The 23,311-nt window shown below is 40.3% G+C and overlaps 1 protein-coding gene across 9 annotated transcripts in view; it reads right to left on the reverse strand.

Moving 5' to 3' along the window:
- EPB41L1 (erythrocyte membrane protein band 4.1 like 1) overlaps positions 1-23,311 on the reverse strand; it is a 166,930-nt gene that overhangs the window by 38,461 nt on the left and 105,158 nt on the right. For 6 of the 9 annotated variants that reach the window (XM_073555307.1, XM_073555306.1, XM_073555305.1 and 3 more), the window contains 10 exons: positions 23,130-23,273; positions 22,882-23,031; positions 21,361-21,403; positions 20,866-20,941; positions 13,265-13,483; positions 10,490-10,577; positions 6,282-6,434; positions 6,039-6,136; positions 4,176-4,351; positions 3,014-3,144 (listed from right to left, as the gene is read on the reverse strand). In XM_073555307.1, coding sequence (XP_073411408.1) covers positions 3,014-3,144; positions 4,176-4,351; positions 6,039-6,136; positions 6,282-6,434; positions 10,490-10,577; positions 13,265-13,483; positions 20,866-20,941; positions 21,361-21,403; positions 22,882-23,031; positions 23,130-23,273 — 1,278 coding nt within the window. The remainder of the gene's footprint in view (positions 1-3,013; positions 3,145-4,175; positions 4,352-6,038; positions 6,137-6,281; positions 6,435-10,489; positions 10,578-13,264; positions 13,484-20,865; positions 20,942-21,360; positions 21,404-22,881; positions 23,032-23,129; positions 23,274-23,311) is intronic. The other 3 variants (XM_073555309.1, XM_073555310.1, XM_073555313.1) reach the window with 1 other exon arrangement.

Below are 23,311 nucleotides of genomic sequence, written 5' to 3' on the forward strand. Positions count from 1 at the left end.
TTACCTGCAGTCTTTTTGTAGCGTGCCAGCTGTGGTAACAGCTCCATTGACCATGGCATTTCATAGGACTACATTGTGTTGTATATGCATGAAACCTTTAGGATATATTCATATGTAAAGCATACAATATGGATGGTCCTCTCAGATTTTCCACCTTACCCGCTGATCATGCAGATGCCCCAGTAGGCATCTATATACATCACGTCATTGGCACCACTCACCTCCTGATGCGGAAGTGAGCGACACCTGAAAAACCCTTTTCTACACCATGGTTTTTTAGTTCACTCATGGCTTAAAGGAAATCATAGGAATTCAGCTTCCTATGACCTACATGCCCAGATAGACTGTTTAGGAGGGATAATCCTACTAACAGATTCCCTTTAAGCTCACAAGACTGCACCAAAACTACATAAATGATCCAGACATGAACTTTTCATGCAACTTTTTCAAAGGAGTTGTTAAATACTGATGATATTGACCTTGAAGGAAGTCTTGTCATGCCACAAAAGTAGCCTTAGGCCTTAATCACATGTTACTATAGGATCACTATTTGTAAGCCAAAATCAGTATAGGGAAAAAAACTATAAATGAAAGAATCTGCTCAAGTCTGTTCTGTGTTTTGGAGCTTACATTTACTGATTCACAATACTGACGTGAATGAATGAGGCCTGAAAGTGACAAATGCAATTTAGTTTTCTGCTTGGTTGTTAATGAAAGCTAGCAATTCTGTTACTGCATTGAAAGAAGCTTTATGAAATGCATTAGTCACAATAAGTAAGAAAATGTAACTTTTGGACACACTCACAATTGACAAGGAGCTTTCCGCTACAATACAAGCATTAGTTACTAATTAACTCCACTTCATTCATGTGCGAGTGATGTTGGAAGCACTGCTTCATATCTGAATATTAATGACACATATATTTTTACTACTGTGGTACTGTGTCATCATTTTAATTTAATTTATAGTTTTGTAAATGGTTATGCCCCATTGATTTAATAATCACTCTAGTCAATGTAAACATCCCCTTGTGTCTCATTAAGATAATCCCTATGCATATAGCATTTTAGGGCAGATGGCTACCCAGAGTCCATCTTGTTAAGGCATAAAGCGGAGATCCCCTGCAAAAATCAGCTACCACTCTGGAACAATCAGCAGCGCTTTGTATGGTGGCCTATTCATTAAAATAGACAGCACGTATTACTACTACATTTTTACAAAAGCGGCCATTGCAGGAGATGACAATATATCACAGTGAGATTCAGCTGGCAGATTAAGGCTCATTTCACACTAGCATTACCAAGCGCAGGGCCGCCGCTAAGCTCCGCCCCCGGCTGCGCCCCCTCCGGTCAGCTCCTCCTCTGGGCGCATGACGCTGCATGCGATCAGCATACCCAATATTTAGCGTTGGGTACGCTGGCCGTGTGCTGGTATGGTTTTGCCGGCGCATGCGCCCTTTTTGCGCTGTGCCGACGTGCGCCAAACGCACTCTGTTGCATTTTTGTGCGCTCGGTGCAGCGCAAAAAGGGCAGATGCGCCGGCAAAACCTTACCAGCGCACAGCCAGCGTACCCAACTCTAAATATAGGGTACACTAATCGCATGCAGCGTCATGCGCCCAGAGGAGGAGCTGACCGGAGGGGGCACAGCTGGGGGCGGAGCTTAACGGTGGCCCTGCGCTGCGCTTGATAACGCTATTGTGAAACTAGCCTAAGACTGCATTTGAAATCTTTTTTTTGGTTCATACGAGAAGAACGGTCCTTTTTTTGCATCAGTGTGCTGGACCCAATTTTCATCAAGTTTTGGTCTAAATGTCAGTTTCTACAATCAGTGGTGGCATCCGTTTCTCTTATATATATATAAAAAAAAGCTTCTAAGCTTCTCCTACCTATTAGACAGTGAAAAACAAAGAGCAATAAGATGGCACTCAGATGGCATCTGTCTGTTGTACTTTTTTTTTCAACGATCCAATGACTTTGATGTGAAATTTTGATCCGCAAACCAGATCGACAGATCTCAGTGAAAAATTAAAAATAAGAATAGAACACAACAGCGACCTGCCAGACGTCTGAAAAGGACCTAAGTGTAAGTGCGCAAAGCAACTTTTTCAGGTGGAGACTGCCTAAAAACCACCTGAAAAAGCACTAAAAATAGAAAAAAGAATTAAAATCTGTACTGCTATGTCAAATCGACTCACTGTGCACATGTTCAGTCATTTTCAACATCTTTTAAGTTAAAACATCTTTTAAGTTAAAAGTTTTAACCTCTTCAAAAGTCGTGTAGTGGCTAAAAAAATTATGTGACCATTCTTCACGATTTTATATGTAAGATATTAACAAGAAAGCTGGGAGCAAAGCCGCCACAAAAACACCATCAGCATTTTCTTGAAGCATATTTCTGCGTCAAAACCTATCCAGGTACACTGGTGTCTATAAGACATGACATATGAACATACCCTAAGCGTGATCAGCAGATGGCTAGCGGAGGATGGGTTGTCCAAATGGGAAAGCTTGTGTAACACATGCAGTTGTGCAACTTTTTTTTTCCCCCACAGAAAAAACTTTTTGATAGTAAGGGTGATCAAGGAGTGGAACAAGCTGCCATGAGAGGTGGTGAGTACTCCTTCAATGGAAGTCTTCAAACAGAGGCTGCACAGGCATTTGTCTGAGAAGGTTTACTGAATCCTGTATTAAGCAGGGGTTGGACACGATGACCCTTGAAGTCCCTTCCAACTCTAACATTCTATGATATCTATATACTTTGTTTCATGAGCGTTACATATAAATGCGAATGTCGCACCACTCAAAGTATCAAGCTTTAATTCACCAGTTCTCACATTGCCAAAAGTTGCAATCATTGTTTTGATAATTTCTAAAATAATGATTATCTCAAAGGGCTAGCTAATAATTTCATTTACAAATCAGAAACCCTTTTTTTTCTGGGATCTGAACCTCATTGTACATACTTTAGTATTACATAATTTTCTGTGCACCAGAAACCACCTTCAACTCACCTTCAGCTCCTTGATTTTGGTTGGAGTTGTTACTTCCTCCCCTTCTTCCTCTTCCTCGTGCTGAGATGGTTCATGGTTTTTCTCTGGTGTAGACTCATGGTTTTCATTGACTGCAGCCTGTTTAGAAAATCCTGAAAACGGCAATGAGTTATATCAATAATATGGAGCAAGATTACCGTAATTTAAGGGGTCGTCCACCCAGTATTTTTTTCTTACTTAAATGCATATTATTGAACTCAAATTTGCAATTGGGTTTCATTAAAAATGTTGCACCATTTTTCTTCAGTCGCCTCTGAGTTGCACTGTTGATTGCTAGATGAATAGTAAATTAACTGAGAATCCATCAGTAAACCTGGTATGATGGTCTGACAAGTAGTTTTTTTAGTCTTTTCTCTGTCTTTTTCTCTGCTCCTCTCAGCTGATTTATTATATGACCACAAATCACATCAACATTGAATGTGTAGGAACACAAAGAGCCTGCAAAAGCCAAATGTAGCAACATTTTTAATGAAACCGTATAGCAAAAATAATTTTTAGTGCCAAATACATCCATTTAAGTAAAAAAAAAATCCTTTAAAGTTTTAATATATAGCCTAGTGACTTTTAAAGGTATGTGAATATGATGTTTTTTTACATGGTTTTTAAAGTGAGCAAAGCTCTTACTAGGACTTTTCCATTACATTCACTCTCTATACAAAGACTGTTTCATGATTATTTTCCTTAAAGGGAATCTGTCAGCAGGTTTTTGCTATGTAAGCTGAAGGCAGCATCAGGTAGGGGTTAAAATACAGATTTCAGGGATGCCTTTCTTATCAAGCTCTGAGGTTTTGTTTGCTTACAATGATTGTTGTAGAACCTGCAGTTTATCCTTGTTGGGACAAAGCAGCATAAGCCTCCTGGTTCGACACGCCCCCTTCTGTGATAGTCACCTCACTGTCTATGAACATGGTATATATAGAGCCTGGTGTGGGCGGGGGCAGCTTACTCAGCTCTGCTGCATTACTAACTCTAAAAGCTCTGATTGTGTCAGAACCACTCCACCCAGTAAACTAAGTGATACATTGATGGATTCAGCTTCTCTTTGCCTACATCAGGCTGCTCTCAGGTAAGGTAGCACAAACCTGATGACATATTCCTTTTAAGCCTCTGCACCTATACTCACCTCCTTCATGACTCTGGGACAGTGTGTACCGTTTGCTGGCTGATCGCTTGAAGTTAGGGGCAGGCCTATCTATCAAGGCGCTTGCTTGCTGCGTCTGTGCTTGTGTTCGTCCACTGTATCTGAATTTTGAGCCCATCACTAGGAAACCCTTAGGGGCAGGTTCTGGGGAAACCAGTCTGGAATATGAAAAGAAAGGTTTTCATGTTTCTCCTCTGCACACAGCACAGAGTGTTTATACAAAAATATTTTCCGCCTGCTGTGTTATTATAGACATGGCCTTCTCACAGAAAACATTGTCATTCTTCTCCAGCCTACTCTGACCCTACACATGGCGCTGTCACTGCAGTGCCATCATGATCTGCATATTAACTCAGCTGTCAGTATGTTGGGATGAGATATGCCAACCCTCTTGTCCTGAACATGAACAAGATGTAACCTGCATATTAATGCTCGTAGCCGCATTCATTATTAGAATCATAGGATAAGCAGTCTTCTGAAAAATGTGCTCTGAAAGGAAAACAATTCTATTTTTTAGGAAACTCATTATTTTTAGAAGTTGATTAGTGAGTTGTTGATTTCTAGTCGGCTTAAAGGGGTTTTCCAGAAGGGAGAAAAATGCCTAAAGGCGGGATAGGGAATGAAATACCAAATCAACCATTACTTACTGGACAAATTACTATTTGCTTCCATACCATTGCTGCCAGTCTCTTTACTTCCCTGTGGAGGTTAAATGCCATATATATCCATGTGACTACTGCTTTATTGGCCTCAGTGGTCTTGTGCCGTTCACCTCACTGTCCCAGCGGACGCCAGTAATTGGCAGCGTGGTCACTTAGAAAGATGGCATAATTCCCATAGAAAAGTAATCAGAGATTTGTGGGGAGCATGGGAGTAGTGATGTTATAGTGGAAGGGAATTCTTCAGGTAAGTCATGGTTATTTATTTTATATTATTTGGGATACATTTTCTCCTCTTATTAAATCCCTTGCACTTGGAACTGATTGGTTCAATTTCTTTTTCAGCATCATCTGAACACGTCATAACTTTTTTTTTTTACTTTTGATAAATGACCCCAGATGAAGACGTTGGCGAAACCCACATTTGTTCGAGTGGGTGTTTAAGAGGTTTGCCTACAATTATTTATTCTTTTATTTATCTTGAATATCTAGGTAATGCTTTATACATAACTACATACTTTTTTCCTGTGCTGTACACATCCGATGATTCAATGTTTATCTAAGGAATTCTTCCTTAAACATTTAGGTGTTCTTCATTGTTTTATTGTTTTATTGCACATTTGTGTTTGTTTAATAATTTAGGATTCCTGCTATAAATGTGATTATTTTGTAACACGAGCTCTGTCCTCCTGACATCTGCATTTGTTATTTGTTTCTAAACCGATTTGTATTTTTTTAAGGTTTTTTGTACTGTATATTCCAAAAAAGATCTATTTAATTCATTATGTGGTCTAACATTGTTCTATATGCTAATTGGTGTTTATAATTGTACAATTACAGCTTCCCAATGACCATGCCCACTTCTCTTCTACCTCTTGGCCGATATTCTCCATTGTTATTTTTACAAAAAAACATAGAATATTCAGCTAGTGTATTGAGTTTGTTGGGAATTAGGGAGGTTCTGATGCCATCAGTTGGCCTCCATTCGGTCAGGTTTCATTTGGTGGATGTGACGTCATAGTTTGCTATGCTATTCAATCTAGTAAAAATGGAGACCTGAAGGATACTCTCAGAGTTTTTGGGATTTGTCATAGCTTTTGCCTTGATTTGTAATAAATTGGGTACAAAACAAATACAAACTAATGACAATAACCCTCCGCCCCATGATGGAGATTGCAACACTAACCTGAAAAATGTGTGATGTTCTATGCAGACTTTCCAAAGCCGCTTGGCCGCTCTGTGATTAGGTAGTTTGAATCCGATAGTGCTTTCAAACTGCTCATACTACAACAGATAATGAAGAAAAGATAATACTCCAAACAAATAAGAAAACCTCCAGATGAAAGCTATAGAAATGTTGTCACCAATCCTAGACACAACATTCCTCTCCTTTCCTGTGTTTCTCCATATCACTTGTCACGTCACTTACCTCCCCTGGTCGGATCTTAATGTAAAAGTTGCTTCTTTTGTATGAAATCTTTAAGATTTTAGGCCATGCAAACCGGTTTATTCGCAACCTGTCTCTGTAGATCAGGAGCCCATTTGCACAAACTCCCAGCATTATATCTATACCTTCAGAATCCTACGGAAACAAGGAAAAAAACAAGTCAGAATTAGGTACATAGGACAACTTGAGCTATTACTAGCTCCAAAGAGGTTGCATTAATGTCTTCCATCCTCCAATCTGAACCTCCTACTTCCATCTCCAAGACTTTTCTTGTACTGCGCCATTTCTCTAGAATGCACTACCGAAAACAATCAGTTTAGTGTCCAGTGTCCCAGCGCTAATGAGTAATCTTTGTAGGCAGGCTCATCACATCACCTCATTAATCTAACTGTTCTCAGCTCTCACTTTCTACATTTTCCAAATAATCTGGTCCATACTATCATCTGTTCTCACACCCTCCATGCACATAGTAGCGCCTTTTTATCTGAACATGTACAGATATTGGCTAATGACTGGTTCATGCAGATTTACATAAAAACTTTTATTTATTATAAAGATGACAGGATCAATGATTACAAGCACTTTTTACTTTGTTACGCCTATTCCTTCATACAGTGGTTTGTGAAAATATTCCCCCACATCCCCTTTGGCATTTTTCAAGTTTTGCTACCTCACAATCTGGAATTTTACTTTTTTATGGCTCGCATCAGTTTCTGCAAGAAACATGCTTACAACTGTGAACATTTGGTTTTCCTTTTATTGTGAAGCAAACAACAAATAGAAAAAAATTACTTCAAACTTCAGTGTGCATAACTATTACCCCCCCCTAAGTCAGTACTTTGTAGAGCCTCCTTTTTACAATTATAGATGCAAGTCGCTTTGGATAATCTCTATAAGCTTTCCACATCTTGCCACTGAGATTTTAGCAAATTCCTCAACGCAAAACTGCTCCAGCTCCTTCAGGTTAGATGGTTTATTAGTGTATTACTAGTGAACAGCAATCTTCAAGTCTGACCAAAGATTTTCAATTGAATTAAAGTCTGGCCTTTGACTAGGCCACTCCAAAACATTTATACGTTTTCCCTAAAACCACTCGAGTGTTGCTTTAGCAGTATGCTTTGGGCCATTGTCTTGTTGGAAGGTGAACCTCCATCCCAGTCTCAAGTCACTGACTGACTGAAACAGGTTTTGCTCAAGAATATCCCTATAATTTGAACCGTCCATCTTCTACGACTCGGGCCATTTTTCCTGTCCTTTTTTCTGAAAGACATCCCCACAGCATGATGCTGCTCTGCAACCACCATTTTTCACTGTGGGGATAGTGTTCTTCGGGTGATGAGCTGTGTTGGATTGGTGCCAGACATAACATTTATTTTGGTAGCCAAAAAGTTCAATTTTGGTCTCATCTGACCACAGCACCTTCCTCCATACATTTGTAGAATCTTCTTTTGGCAAACTCAAGACGAGCCTTACAATATTTGTGTGTAAGTAAAGGCTATTTTTCTGCCCACTCTTCCTTAAAGCCCACCTCTACAGAGTGTAAAAAATAAAATAATAAATCTTTATTTTTATATAGCGCTAACATATTCCGCAGCGCTTTACAGTTTGCACACATTTTCATCACTGTCCCGGGTGGGGCTCACAATCTATATTCCCTATCAGTATGTCTTTGGAGTGTGGGAGGAAACCGGAGTGCCCGGAGGAAACCCACGCAAACACGGGGAGAACATACAAACTCCTTGCAGATGTTGTCCTTGGTGGGATTCGAACCCAGGCTAACCACTGAGCCACCGTGCTGCCCTAGAGTGTACTATTTAATGTAGTCGTGTGGACATATAGTCCAGTCCCTGCTTGGGAAGTCTGCAGCTCCTTCAGAATTACCTTTGATCTCTGTGCTGCCTTTTAGAATAATGCCCTCCTTGACCGGGCTGAGAGTTTTGGTGGGTGGCCCTCTTGGCAGGTTTGTTGTGGTACCATGTTGTTTTTATTTGATGACAATGGATTTGATCGTGCTCCGGGAGATCATCAGAGATTGGGATATTTTTTTCTAACCTAACCCTGACTTGTACTTCTCAACAACTTTGTCCCTGACTTTTCAAAATAAAATTCAGATAAACATCATAGCTATATATATCGCATTGTGCCCAAATATCACTAGCAACTAAAACGAGAACCAGGAGTACATGCTACTAAATATAAAATTGATTGAAAACATTATTAAAAAACATGAATGAATGGGCAAATATACTCAACACAGTATAAGGGTTGGCAATTCCGCCAGTGTGCAACAACACACAATTACATGTGATAAGAAATATCGAAAGTCTATAGAAAAAGTGCCTAACACGTATTCATATACTGTATGACCTATGTATGTATGTATAAAACAAAGAAAAAAAAATAATAGCATAGATAGAACAAAAATGATATAGAGCCTGATGGTATGGCACAAGTAGTTCTCATACCCACATATTTGTATGAACGATGTCAGGAGACATAAGTAGATTAATTAGAATTATAATATATGTCTATAGTAGCAGTAGCAAAACAGCTCCCACATATGATGCTGCAAAGATGTATAGAAAAAAAGGGTAAGGGAGGGAAAAGAGCAACATAAAGCCCTTCAGACAATTTCAGTACCATCAAGGATAATTATCCTATAGCCATTGATCTCCTTAGTGCTGTGTGGTGGTAAACAATATCGATAATCAAGTAATACCATAAAATCAATAAAAATGTAATAAAGGTTCGTATCCATTGTTGCAATCATTGCGGGCTACCAGACCATGTCCCTAATGCTCGTTTCACGTGTGTTGCTTTCCTTAGAAGGTCTTTGTATTGCCTCTCTGATTAATGCCCTCCTTGCCCGGGCTGAGAGTTTTGGTGGACGGCCCTCTCTTTCCATTTGATGATAATAGATTTGATTGTGCTCCGGGGGATCATCAGAGATTAGGATATTTTTATATAACCCAACCCTGACTTGTACTTCTCAACAACTTTGTCCTTGAGTTGTTTGGAGATCTCCTTGGTCTTCATGGTGTTGTTTGGTTAGTGGTGCCTCTTTCTTAATGGTGTTGCAGCCTCTGTGGCCTTTCAGAAAAGGTGTGCATGTACTGACAGACCATGTGACACTTAGATTGCACACAGATGGACTTCATTTCACTAAGCATGTGACTTATGAAGGGAATTATCTGCACCAGAAATTTTTAGGGGCTTCATAGCGAAAGGGGTGAATACATAAGAACATGCCGATTTTGTTATTTGATCCCATATATGTAATTTAGGCCTATATTTTTCTCACTTCACCAACTTAGACTACTTGGTGTTGATGCATCACACACAAATCATATTACCAAAATATCTAAACACAGGTTGTAATGTAACAAAAGAGGTAAAAAGCCAAGGGATGTGTAAAATACCTTCGCGAACCACTGTAAATATAAGCTCTGGTGAGCAGCACCTCCTTCCTCTTGTTTTAATTATTGAGTTATGTTTCCTATAGCTTTGTTTCAAAAACAGCTCCATTTTTGTCCATAACTGTCAGGTATTGCAGCTCAGCACTATTCACTTGAGGTGAATTAGCTGCCCAGATATTGCCTACAAAAATTGCCATTATTGCTGGGGAACAAACAGACCTTTTCTTCTAATCGAAGACAACCCTCTCAAAAGCAAATGCTTAATTAACAATCAATTCATTTTTAGAATGTTACTATCAAAATGAACTCTGGTGAATGAACTAGGGCGGGTGATTCAGATGTAGTTTGTCAGCTCCTAAGCAGACTACAAGCTGTTATACAGTAGCCTAAAATCTGCAATTTTACCTGTCTTCTCATGAAACAACAAAGGAATTGGTGAGATATCTTTTGCTCAAATGCTTCACCTACTATTAGGGTGCATTCAGATTGCCATATAAATCGAAACAAGATCAGAATGCAGTGCTAGGACTGGCCGGCGGCTGTCTCGACCCTAGCGTGACAGCTTTATATATTTCCATGCAGCTGTGAGGCTCGATTTAGGAGAGTTGAGTGCCAATCTGTGCACTGCGTTCCGATCTTGTTCCAATTTATAAGGCCATCTGAGGAATTGTCATTTAAGCACTAGTTTCCCCTTAAATCAAATCTCATTTGCAAGCCTTGAAAAGGATCATTAAAAACCAAGCTGACTGGGGAATGAGCTTTATGTCCCATTACCTTGGCATGGTGAAGATCGACTCCATACATTGACAGCTTCTTGGCATTTTCTAGAAAATGAATTTCGGCCTCAGCAGGAGTCATTCCTCTGGTTAGAGATATACAAATGTGAATAAAATGTAAATGAATGTGGAATACAACTTAAAACCAAACATATAGCAAGAGTAAATACACGTACAGTTGTAATGGAAGCTATGTACACTGAATAAAAATATAAACTCAACATTTTTGCTTTTGCTCCCATTTTCCTGAGCTGAATTCTGAGATCTAAGACTTTTTCGATGTAAGCAAAAGGCATTTTGCCCTCAAATACGGCTCACAAATGTGTCTAGTGCTGTGTTAGTGAGATCTTCTCCTTTGCTGAGATGTTCCATCCATCTAACAGGTGTGGCATATCCAGATGCTGATTATTTAGCATGATTATTGCTCAGGTGTGCCTTAGGATGTTGGAGAGGTGTTCTCCTCATGGATGAATTCTGGTTTTCACTGTACAGGGCAGATGGCAGACTGCATGTATGGCATCGTCTGGGTGAGAGGTTTGATGCAGTCAACGTTGTGAATTGAGTGGCCCATGGTGGCAGTGGGGTTTTGCTATGGTCCGGGGTATGTTATGGATAACAATCGCAGGTGTATGTCATTGATGCCATTTTGAATGCATAGAGTTACCAAGATGAGAACCTGAGGCCATTGTTGTACCATTCATGCACAACCATCACCTCATGTTGCAGCATGATAATGTCCAATGTTGCAAGGATCTGTACACAATTCTCGGAAGCTGAAAACATCCCAGTTCTTGCGTGGCCGGTATACTCTCTGGATATGTCACCCATTGAGCATGTTTGGGATGCTCTGGATCTGCGTATTCGACAGTTCAAGTTCCTGCCAATATCAGGCAACTTCACACAGCTATTGAAGAGGAGTGAACCAACATTGCACAGGCCACAATCAACCACCATATCAACCTCTATGTGAAGGAGATGTGTTGCACTGCGTAAGGTAAATGGTGGTCACTCCAGAAACTGACTGGTTTTCTGACCACCCCAATACAGTACAACTGCATATTTTAGAGTGGTCTTTTATTGTGTGCACACCTGTGCAATAATCTTGTATTATCAGCATCTGGATATGCCACACCTGTGATGTGGGTGGATTGTCTCAGCAAACGAGAAGTGCTCACGAACACAGAGTTACACTATTTTGTGAACAATATTTCAGAGAAAAAGCCCTTTTGGGTACATTGAAAATGTCTTAGATCTTTGAGTTCAGCTCTTGAAAAATGGCAGCAAAAACAAAAGTGTTGTGTTTATATTTTTGTTCAGTATATATAGGGTGGTGTCAGATAAACTAGTTTTTCCATGCAGATAATCGCAGCCTTCTGAAGCCTTCGTAGTGACACAGGACAAACAATGGTAATCAGTGTTCCCATATCACATGATGCAACATCTGCAGGGGTAAGGTACAGAACTTCCGACCTCACTGCCACATAGAGAATGTTCATTGTCTGACGGGGCCTTAGCTTCTCTGCATCTGTCTCACCTGGCAAGGCAGAACTTGCATTCTTTTTCTGTCCTCTCTCTAGTGTTACAGACTGGAGGTATTTTTGATCCACTTCGGCCCTAGGGTGAAAGTGTGGGATGCGCATATCGGCAAGTGCCACAAGTACTAGCAAAGAAAGTGGGTTACACTTGCACAACTTTGTAAGCAGATCTGAGCATCTATGACAAATATGCAAGAGCTCCATATTTCACTCATAGACTGCAACCAACATTACTATCTTAGGGTGTGATCTGATTTGAAACCCGTCTGATAAAACATCCAGAAAATGCTGAAAAGAAAGAACCCATGCATTTCTATATAAAAAGCAACTGGCTGTTCATATGTTCAGTCTTTTGAGCGTTTTAACTTCTTCAGGTTTCCAAAGACACCGTGGTTAAAAGAAGTTGCCCTATACTTTAAAACGCAAGTCAATGGGAAGGCTCAAAAGATTTTTGCCCGACTGCCTTTCTGAATGTTTTGCCAGAATTTTTGCTCAAAAAACCACTCGTGATTTCATCATTGTGGAATGGAGTTCAAAACACATCGAGAAAATGGTAACATAAAAGATGTCACAAAAATAGCGGAACAACGCTAAAGCAAAACCTCCTGGCGAACAAAGAATAGGAAAAAGTGCTCAGGAAACTAGTCATAAACACGAAAAAAAAATGCTTCATGACAAAAAATATGCTGGTGTCTCCTGAACTGTCTCCCTCTTGAAAAACCCAGCCTAAAAAGGTGCCATATACACATACCCTGAGGGTCCTTACACCTTTCAGCTGATTCTTATTAAATATCACATTAAGTTATATATCGAGTCATTGTCTTGTAGCATTCCTAACTTGTCTTATAATCATCATCTGCATTCATATTTATGCATCCTTCAGAGCTGAACTCTTCCAACATTCCCTAGTGCCAGCTTGATATGATGATTTGCAATTCAGGAAGCATGTGGTGAGGTTCTTACCTCTTGTACTATCATTCCTGACATGTTGTGCATCACATGGCTTTGCAGGAGCTCAGGTAAGCTGATACAAATTTGCTCATCATCAAATATGTCAGAAGAATTGTGAATGCAGCTCTTGAGTAACTACCTAACTCGGGACCAGTACAATACAAGAAATTAACTCAGCAGCCCTTATTTCTACATATACTGTATAAACTGTGATGGAGTTCAATATTAATTTTTTAAACAGTCAACCTGGTTGCTATTAGCGTTATACCTCATGTGTATGCTGTTACCTGTATGTTTTGTGTAGCTCCATTACTCTTTCTTCTAGCTCTCTTGTCTGATTAGGGGAGAATCGAAGTTCACTCACATAATTCCCATGATGTTCTTCAGGGTCATAGTCACCAAGTTCAGCTTGTACAGTATAAGACCCCAATAGGGCATGAGTAACAAAAGAGCAGGGTAGGCGGCCACTGATGATGTCAGCACGTAACTGTAGGCACAGATAATACCTGCCAAAAATTATGAAAATAAACTGAAATAGAAGAATTGAGTTTGGACAGAGCTGAGTAATGAAAACCCTTATTTAAAGAGAACCTGTCACCAATTTTTGTTCTTATTATTCTCTCGATGCCCCATGAGTATTACATTTTTGCTTTTTTTTTATATTTTTTTAAGTCAGACATATAGTTTGACACTATTTTTATTTATTGCACCCAATAGTCTATTTTTTATTGTCCTTACCAAGGGCACATTGCATGCATTTCCTTGCATATTGGACGCACTAAATAAAAAGGCCGATATGTCCGGAACCATATTCCATATTAAAAAGAAAATGAATCCGCAATTAAGTAGCAGGAAAAGGAAAAAAAAGATAAAGTGGCCAATATTGACCTCAAGACAGGTCCTCTTTAAGAATAAACATGATTGTCACTACTTTTTAGAATTTAGCAGACTTTATTTTTTTAAATTGTACTTAGATGTAAAATTTGCTGAAATACAATTGTAGCACTGATCATTACTGACCAATAGATTATTGTTCCATCAGTTGAGTTGGACATCATCGCTCTGTATTACTAGGATTAGGTTCTGGATTTTAATAACAGAAGTGATGTATTTTATTTTTGCATTTTCTATGCTAAGACAACAATTCATTCATATCTTAATTTTTTTGAATGCACCTTGCAAACAAAATAAAAGAGGCAATAAAGGCACAACGAAAAATGTATGAATAGGGGAAGCATTTTCACACCACTGCATATAGGTAATCTATCATATTGAAAATGCAGTCCACTCTAAAAGCCTCATGATACAGAGCTGGAGAAGCTAAGAAGATGGATATATGATTTTGTGGGAAACGTTTCATTGGAACTTGTATTTTATGAAATTATATCCCTGCCCACTATGGACTTTTTCCTATTACAATGTGTCCAAAAAATGTTGGCTGAGCATGATTTTTTCAAAGCAATCCATAAAAAAAAAAAAAAATAAAGTTGGCAGATCAGATCCGGTTTCCGCTCTCTTCACTCTACTGAAACTGCCCTCACTAATTCTCTAATGATCTTCTAGAAGTTAAATCTAATGGTCACTACTCCATGCTAATTCTCTTGGATCTCTCCACAGCATTCGACACTGTGGATCATCAGCCCCTCCTCACTATGCTCCGTTCCATCAGCCTCAAGGACACTCTCCTGGTTCTCCTCCTATCTCTCTGACAGCTCCTTTACTGTATCTATTGCTGGCTCTTCATCCCCACATCTTTCACTTACTGTTGGGGTTCCTCACGGATCAGTCCTAGGCCCCCTCCTCTTCTGTTTGTGTACTGCATCTATTGGTCAAGCAATCAGTAGATTTGGATTCCAGGACAATGTCTATGCTGATGACACCCAATTACTAACTTCTGATATCACACGTGCCTTTTTGGAAAACACCAGTGATTGTCTTACCGCTGTCTCCAACATCATGTCCTCCCTCTACCTGAAACTGAACCTGTCAAAAACTGAACTACTTGAGTTTCCTCCCTCTACTAACCTACCTATGCCCGACATTGCCATTTCCGTGTGTGGTTCCACCATTACTCCCCAGCAACATGCCTGCTGTCTTGGGGTCATACTTGATTCTGAGCTATCATTCACCCCCCCACATCCGATCACTGGCTCGCTCTTCTTATCTGCACCTCAAAAACATTTCTAGAATTCGACCCTTTCTTACTTTCGACTTTGCAAAAACTCTTACTGTTTCTCTTATTCATTCTCGTCTGGACTATTGTAACTCTCTACTAATCGGTCTCCCTTTTACCAAACTCTCCGCTCTCCAATCTGTCCTTAATGCTGCATCTAGAATCATATTATATCCCTCACCAATCGTTAAACTGATGCCTCTACCTTGTGCCAGTCCTTACACTGGTTACCCATTCACTCCAGAATTCAGTATAAACTTATTACCCTCACCCACAAAGCACTCCCTCGTCTGAGCCTACCACCCTACCTGTGCCCTCCATTCTGCTAATGACCTGAGGTTATTCTCAATAATCAGAACCTCCCACTCCCATCTCCAAGACTTTTCACGTGCTGCACCAATTCTTTGGAATGCACTACCCAGGTTAATACGATTAATCCCCAATCCCCACAGTTTTAAGCGTGCCCTAAAAAAGCATTTGTTCAGACTGGCCTATAGCCTCAATGCATTAACCTAAATATCCCTGTGTGGCTCCTTCAAAATTTTTTCCATAACCAGGTTCCTCGCATCATGTTCTCACATGCTTTATGCATTTAATAGCCCTCTGTATCTGTACTGTTACATAGTTAGACTGTTAACTGGTTCGTGCAGCAACAGGAAAACCTGATTCTTACACTATGGCTGGTCCAAACAATAAAAGCCATTGTTACCATCCACCTTTCGTGTCTTCCCTTTTACCTTATAGATTGCAAGCTTGCGAGCAGGGCCCTCATTCCTCTTGGTATCTGTTTTGAGCTATGTGTTTATTGGTATGCTGTAATGTCTATTGTCTGTAGAAGTCCTCTCTATAATGTAAAGTGCTGCAAAATATGTTGGCGCTATAGAAATAAAATTATTATTAGATCTAGTGTACAACCTAATATCCATCTCTGTTGATAACTCTAATACCGGGGTCACACTTGCGAGAAACTCGCACGAGTCTGGCATCTCAATACCCGGCACTGCCGCCGGCACTCGGGACCGGAGTGTGCGGCTGCATGTATTTCTATGCAGCTGAGCGCTCCGGTCCCGAGTGCCGGCGGCAGTGCAAGGTATTGAGATGCCAGACTCGTGCGAGTTTCTCGCAAGTGTGACCCCAGCCTAACACTGAGAGAAAATAGCTTTTACAAACTTGTAACATTTTTTGCAAAGCTAGATAAAGTACTTACAGTCACTCTGTAACTCCTTAATAGTTCGTCAGATCTGTTTTCTCTGTTTGAAACACTTAATGACTGACAGCCCTGCTCTACTCACTGATCTCACTGCCAGCAACTACTGTGATTACATGTGGGGGAGGGGAGTGGAGCAGGGCTGTGTGCCATTACAAACACCTCTCACATCTCTTTTTTTCATGGCAGTCAGTGTGGGGGGAGAAAGAGTAAAGCAAAGCTGTTTGCATTGTAGCTCTCATTTCACAACGCTGTTAACTCTGCTCCAGTCTTTCACTCCCAAAGATGAATCTCTGCTAACGCCCCTTTGGTTTTCTCCAGATTAGAATCTAAACTATAAAAGCTATTATCTCCACAACGGAAATAAGAAGTTAGATTTTATGTTTTATGTGTCAGCTCTGCAGTCACGGTTTCATGATGTAGCCAGTTTAACATGCTAAAACGGGAGAAATGTCCTTTTTTAATGACCAAAATACAAGTTCTACTAAACATGTTCCCACTAAATTATATATCAATCTCTGTAGCTTTTTTCCTACTTTCTACCATGCTGCCAGCAGATAACACAGTATTTTTAATGTTTCAGGATCACTTTAAGCCACCATCGGAGTTTGTCCCTGCTTTGGTTATAATATCAGCTCCCCTGATTCTGCCACTTTTTTTCTGTTTTGAGCTTTGTAACTTCATTGCAGAGATATTTACAGTTGTTGCTTTTGGAGTGCAGTATGTGAAATCTCTTCTTGCAGACCAAGTAGGAGTTTCTTCAATCCTTTCTGGAGGTGTGCACTTTCACCACTCCGTCCTAGATGCTGCCAGTTGCAACTCAGCAGCTGACCTAGCAGACTTAGACACTGCCAAGCTGTTATCAGCAGTATCTGGGAGTGAGGGGTGAAAGCGTTTGGCCGGGGTCACACTAGCGTATGGCATCCGATGCGAGAGCATCAGATGCGATATGCTAATGACCCTCGGCTCCTGCTCTGCTGCGAGCGGGAGCCGAGTATCATGCTACTGTTCTCCGAGCCTCTTGCACAGAGAGGATCGAAGCACAGCTGGGGAGGAAGCAGAGAAACTAATTTCTCCATCTACTTCATTGCCAGTGTCAGCGTATATCGCACAACACTTGAATGATATCCGAGTGATGAGCGCTGTGTCACTCGCACCCATAGACTTATATGGGTTCGAGTGAGCTGAGACTCGGCCGAGTCTCGGTGGCAATCGCAGAATGCTGCGATTTCTCTGGCTCGTAGAATACGGCCGAGAAAAAAATGGTGATGGGAGCTGCCCTAAGATTAACAGTCGACCGAGTGCTATGCGATGTTTTATCGCATAGCAATCGTCCGTATTCAACACTAGTGTTACCCCAGCCATATAGTTGTAATGGTGAAGAAACACTCAGATTAACTGCTAGAAGACATTTCACATACTGGGCTCCACAAGCATGAAAAATGAATATCTCTGCAATGGAGTGACGTAGCACAAAATGAAAAAGAGAGTCAGAACTGGGAAAACTTGAGGATTTTTGAGCAAGTGATGAGTACTCTTTAAGGAAGATCTGTCAGCTATCCTGATGTGCCTGTTTTTCTTAATCCTTATATTCCCTATGAAATACCAATTCTGGGGCATCATTTTTCCAACTCTGCATTGTGCTGTTTCTCTGTTATATAGAGTACTAAGAAAGAATGCTCCAGAGTTTACTAAAAGGGAAATGTCACATGAGCGGATGGGTCTTATAATATACGTATATCATGATAAACAAATATTTCTACATTACTGTAAAACTAAATGATTGCACTAAATGATTCAAGTCACCCATGTTGTCCCATTACGTGGTAGTCGAACCCAGACATGCCCCCACCTGCTCCTTCACCTCCATTATATAAGAAAAGATGGCTGAACCCTCAGTCCTGGCTAGGTTCACTAAGCCCATAAGAATAACATCCGGAACAGTACCTCTCTATGGATTTCAAAGCAGGCACATTAGCTGTTTCTAGGCTACATATGTTCTTGAAGGCAGATACACAGATGGAAAGATTGTGTGTTCCCTGCAAAAAATATCTATTTGCTTTTATGTTTTCCTACCAGTTTGAGATAAAATAGCATTTTTTTCATTGAACAGGCACGGGCACACATTTTGCAGTAATACAGAATATAATCACATAAAATAGCACTGTGATATGCCCAGCTAGTTGCAAAGCAAACGCTAAAATGGATGTGTCAGAGCACAAAAGGAAGCGAGGGTGTGTGAGGTCATTCGTGTATCCTAGCAACAGTTGTACACGCTGTCAAATTCACAATCAAAACGCAAGTTCTTATTCCATCAAATGTTATGTTCCTACGATTGAATCCCAATATTGTAAAGATATATGACACCCCCATTATAAGATGCTAGATACATTATATGGATAAAAGTATCGGGACACAAGTCTTATTCAATGAATTCAGGTTATTTATTCAGTCGCATTGTCACAGGTGTAAAATCCTGCCCCTCGAAATCCAGTCAGCCATTACTAACATTTATGAAAGAATAGTTCATTCTAAAGAGACAACAGACACCAGCGTGGTCCTGTAATAGAACGCCACCGTTGTCACTGGTCAGTTCTTGACATTTGTTCCCTCCTAAATGTTCCAGCTGTGGATGAAGTTATTGAAAATTGGAAGAGTTTAGGAACCACAGTAACTCGGCCATAAAGTGTCAGACCACGTAAAGTTACACAGTAGGATCACCAACTCCTGAGGCTCATAGTGCATAAAAGTCACCATCACTCAATAACTGGAGATTCCAAACTTCTCTACCACTAAAGGGAACCTGTCAGTCAGTTCATGCTGACAAAACCACAGGCTGCCTGAATCGAAGGCTGGTTGCATAATTGAAGCCAGGTATATTTTTTTCTAAAACGCTCTGGAGCTTTACAGAAAGCAAATGTGAAAGAACTGGCCAAAGAGCCAGCGACGTACTATTCCAGTCTCTGACGAGCTTCTCCCAACACTGTTCCATGTGTTTGAGGATGGACGAGTTTAGGTTTGTTGAAAGCAAGAAGACCGATGACTGCCTGATTGCATTGTGCCTGCTGTAAGTTTTGTGGGGGAGTGATAATACTAAGAGGTTGTTTTTCAGAAGTTGGCCTACTAGATCCATTCAAGGGAAATCTTGATATTTCAGCATACCAAGAAGTTTTGGACAACTGTAGTTTCCAACTTTATGGGAGTAGTTTGGGGAAGGCCCTGTGCCCTAGGGCACAAAGCAAGGTCCATAATGCCATGGTTAGGTGAGTTTGGTCTAAACAATTGACTGGCCACATTGAACCCTGACCTCAACCCCATCAAACACCTTCGTGATGAACTAGAATGGAGATTGTAAGCCAAACCCTCATCCAACATTAGTGTCCCAAAGGCTCTTCTGGACAAATGGACAAAAATTCCCACAGACGCAGTCCAAAATCACAGTCAAAAACCTTCCCAAGAGAGCAGAGGCTGTTACAGCTGCAAAATGGAAACCAAATTGTTATTACTGCCTAACGATTTAGAGTGGGATGTTATAAAAGCTCCTACGGGTGTAATGTGCAGGTGTCCCAATACTTTGTACATATACTGTACGTTTTCTCTACAGACATAAATATACAATCCAGTGTAAGATTTTTTCCCATTCCAGAAGTATTATTATAGTTGCCTATGTATTTGGGGTGAGGGTTGCCATCCATTAATATATATGTTTTTCTGCTCTGCTCTTTATTATTTGATTTCTAGTGTGAAGCTTTTGTATACCTCTGAATATGTAAGCAGCACTTTGCCATGTTATGGTTTATAGCCTCAACGCTCCTAGACACCACAGGTGTTTAGTGTAGTCAATAAAAGCGGAATCCCTGGTGTTGCTAGGCAACCTTCTTTCTATTGGATATGCTCTTTACCAGCAAAATAGAACTCATGAATCTAAATGAGGAATTCACGAACCTGAATCATCTCAGATTCACTCATCTTTGATTGGTAGGTCATTGGTTGGCCACCAGTTTATCTAACAACCGCAGCATAGAATGAGGCTTACAGCCTATTGAACACTATTACATCAGTTATGATTAGTAATGTCTATTAATTTGTACATGGTGATATTTTCAGTGACACTATTCTACTATAGGTCACTAAACCATTCCCTTTAAACGTCTGCACCCACCTGACATTATCATCCTTTGACTCTAAGAGGGACTGTATTCACACACAGTGGAAACAATGCAGATTTTCTGTCCAGATTTGCAGGTGAAAAACCGTAGAATATTACTGTAGCAGCATGGTGAATTTCAGCTATGCATAATAAGGCATTAGGTGATATCCACATCAAAATCTACATGTAAAACACATGGAAAATCCCCACTGAAAAAAATGTATTCCATTGATTACAGTAGGTACCATTTTCTCCCCAAATGTCCCCTTAGAATTAAAAATAACTCATCTATTCTTTCACAGTCATTGCCACAATCATAAAGATGCCACCTGTGCCAGCATTAGTAAATGCCTCATACCTTGTGATGTCTTCTGTGAGTTGAGCCGGATCAGGAGGATAAAACTTCACCGTGAAACCAAATGTCCAGGGAGCACCTGAAGACACAAGTAGAGCTGGTTTGATATGTGGACAAACATGGCATAAGGACAATGAATATTAAGAATAGAGAGAGGTGTATGGATAGAATAGACATAATCATTATAACACAATAAAATAAGGCCAGATTCACATCATGTTTGAGCTTGGTTGGGGTTTCCATCTGAAGCCCTGAAAAACAAGATTCAAGCCGTTGATTTTAATGAAGCTAATGGAATCACTGTATGCTCCGTCTGACCTGGTTGACTGCGCTTTTCTGTCCTCATCAAAAAGGCAGTCAATGCCAAAAATGAGGTCAGATAGAGCATGAAGTGACTCCCCATTTTTCAGGGCATCAGACAGAAACCCCAATGAAGCTTCAGACGTGTGGTTAAAACGTGAAGAAAAGGCAATGTCGAGCTTGAGTTTTACCACTCACTTCTGATCTGTTTTTTTATTTCCTTGGAAGGATCCAGCCAATTCTGTAAAACCAAAGCGTCAATGTTAGAACCAAGAAATCACACCGCAGTCTGGTGTTAGTGGTGAAATCAAACAATAACTTCTAGAGGGACCTAGCCATATTCTAGTACATGTCCATGCAGATGTGGTCAGACAATTCCATAATCCTGTTTATGGCTACTTATCATAGCACAATGCCTATAACTGCTCAACATCAAAATGAATGAGGCGCATAGTTTTAAAATATCCCTTTTATCACGAACAATAAGTTAATCAAACTACTTAGCCCATTCCCCAGTGATTAGTAGGAAACCCGATCGCAATTTTTTTTATCTTGTTGCACAAACACAGGTAAAAAAAAAAACTACAAAAAAAATTATATACAGTTTGGACTTAAAGGGTTATTCCCATCTGCGCTGATGGGTCTACTTTTGTCATTTACACATTATTAAAACTTTGCCTTGTTCCCCTGACATTCTAAAAAAATTTTGCTTTTGTATTGTTTACCGCCCTAGGGAACAGACCACTGATGCAGTCAAACAGTGGAAGCCTAACATGAGCAGTTCTCACAAGCTCTCATTAATAGCGCTTGTAATTGATGCTCTAAAGATGGCCGGGATATATGTAGCCAGATTGTTGCCAGCTTTAGTGCCAATTTGCTTCCTTACTGCAGATATAAAGCTGCTCCATATAGCAGCATCAGGAGTACACAGGTTTGGCCAGAGTTACAATGATGCTGCTGTCCAAACTGTCAATCAATGCAGAGAGCCTGCACCTCCCCAGCAATCAGGGAGTCAACTGGCTGGAGAGTCGTACACTGCTAATTTGAGTACATGGGAATAACCCTTTAAATCAAGCTAATGTATCTATACGGCAGGTCCTTTATCTAGAGAGAGTAATGCTCTTTGTCGCCATTTTCTGATCTGTTTAATAGATGAGGGTCCCTAATGGCAGATTCCCTCCTCTCTATTATTTCAGAATTCCATAACAGAGGATGTGAAAGTAGGTTTTCTGAACTGAACAACCCCTTTAGGAAAGTGGAACAGTGAAAAGGAAACAAGCTGTTAGCATGGATATAGTCTTGACAGATGACTAATTGGCAGCAAATATATGAGGTCGTTGGTCGGCCCAGAGAATAATGATATTGTAGGATGGCCAGATGTTAAGTGCATCCTGTCATTCGACAAGCACACCATTTGGTGGAAACCGCTCAAACGCGTCTCATGAGAGCCATGTATTGACCACAGTGGGAGGACCTCTGCATCTACTGTATTAAGGTAATTTTCTTACAACATGCACCGCTTCTCAGCCCTAGTCTATGATGCATCTTTTTAAAAGCAACTCTGAAAATTATTATTTTTTAAACTCCATCCTGGAGGCAAGGGAACGTGTACAAGCTGTCATCAGTACAGCTAGTTTTATTTGGAGGCATTAAAAATGGAAAGTATGAAGAGCAGCATAATTTATCAAGTAGGAGGATGAATTATCGTGTTGCACTCACATCAGATGAGATCCCAATATCATCAGTGGATTGTAGAAGCATTACCTTCTGACTGTCAGAATCACAGAATGTAAGACCAAAGTAATCTTTCTCCAACAGGTTGAGGTGTTCACATACTGTATCAAATAGGACCTGCCCCCTAGCATGTTTCTGAAACACAAGAAGCCACCAGACAAAAGAGCTCTCACATTATCGATCGGAGATGTAAGTGATCAAAAAAATATTTTCTATTCCGACACATATCTTACCTCCACTTCACATTCATAATGGGAAGAGTCCAGGAGTGTCACCCTACAAACGGCACTCTTGGGTTTTCTAGATGTTTTCTGCGGTGATCGCTGATTGTGAGATGGTGTTGTTCTGTCCTGTGCGACCTCAAGCCTCTCTTCACTCTACAGGTCACAATAATAAGTGTCCAGTTAGAAGCTCA

The sequence above is a fragment of the Dendrobates tinctorius genome, unplaced genomic scaffold (assembly GCF_039654945.1).
Source record: "Dendrobates tinctorius isolate UK_male_01 unplaced genomic scaffold, ASM3965494v1 ptg000223l, whole genome shotgun sequence".
NCBI classification, from domain to species: domain Eukaryota; kingdom Metazoa; phylum Chordata; class Amphibia; order Anura; family Dendrobatidae; genus Dendrobates; species Dendrobates tinctorius.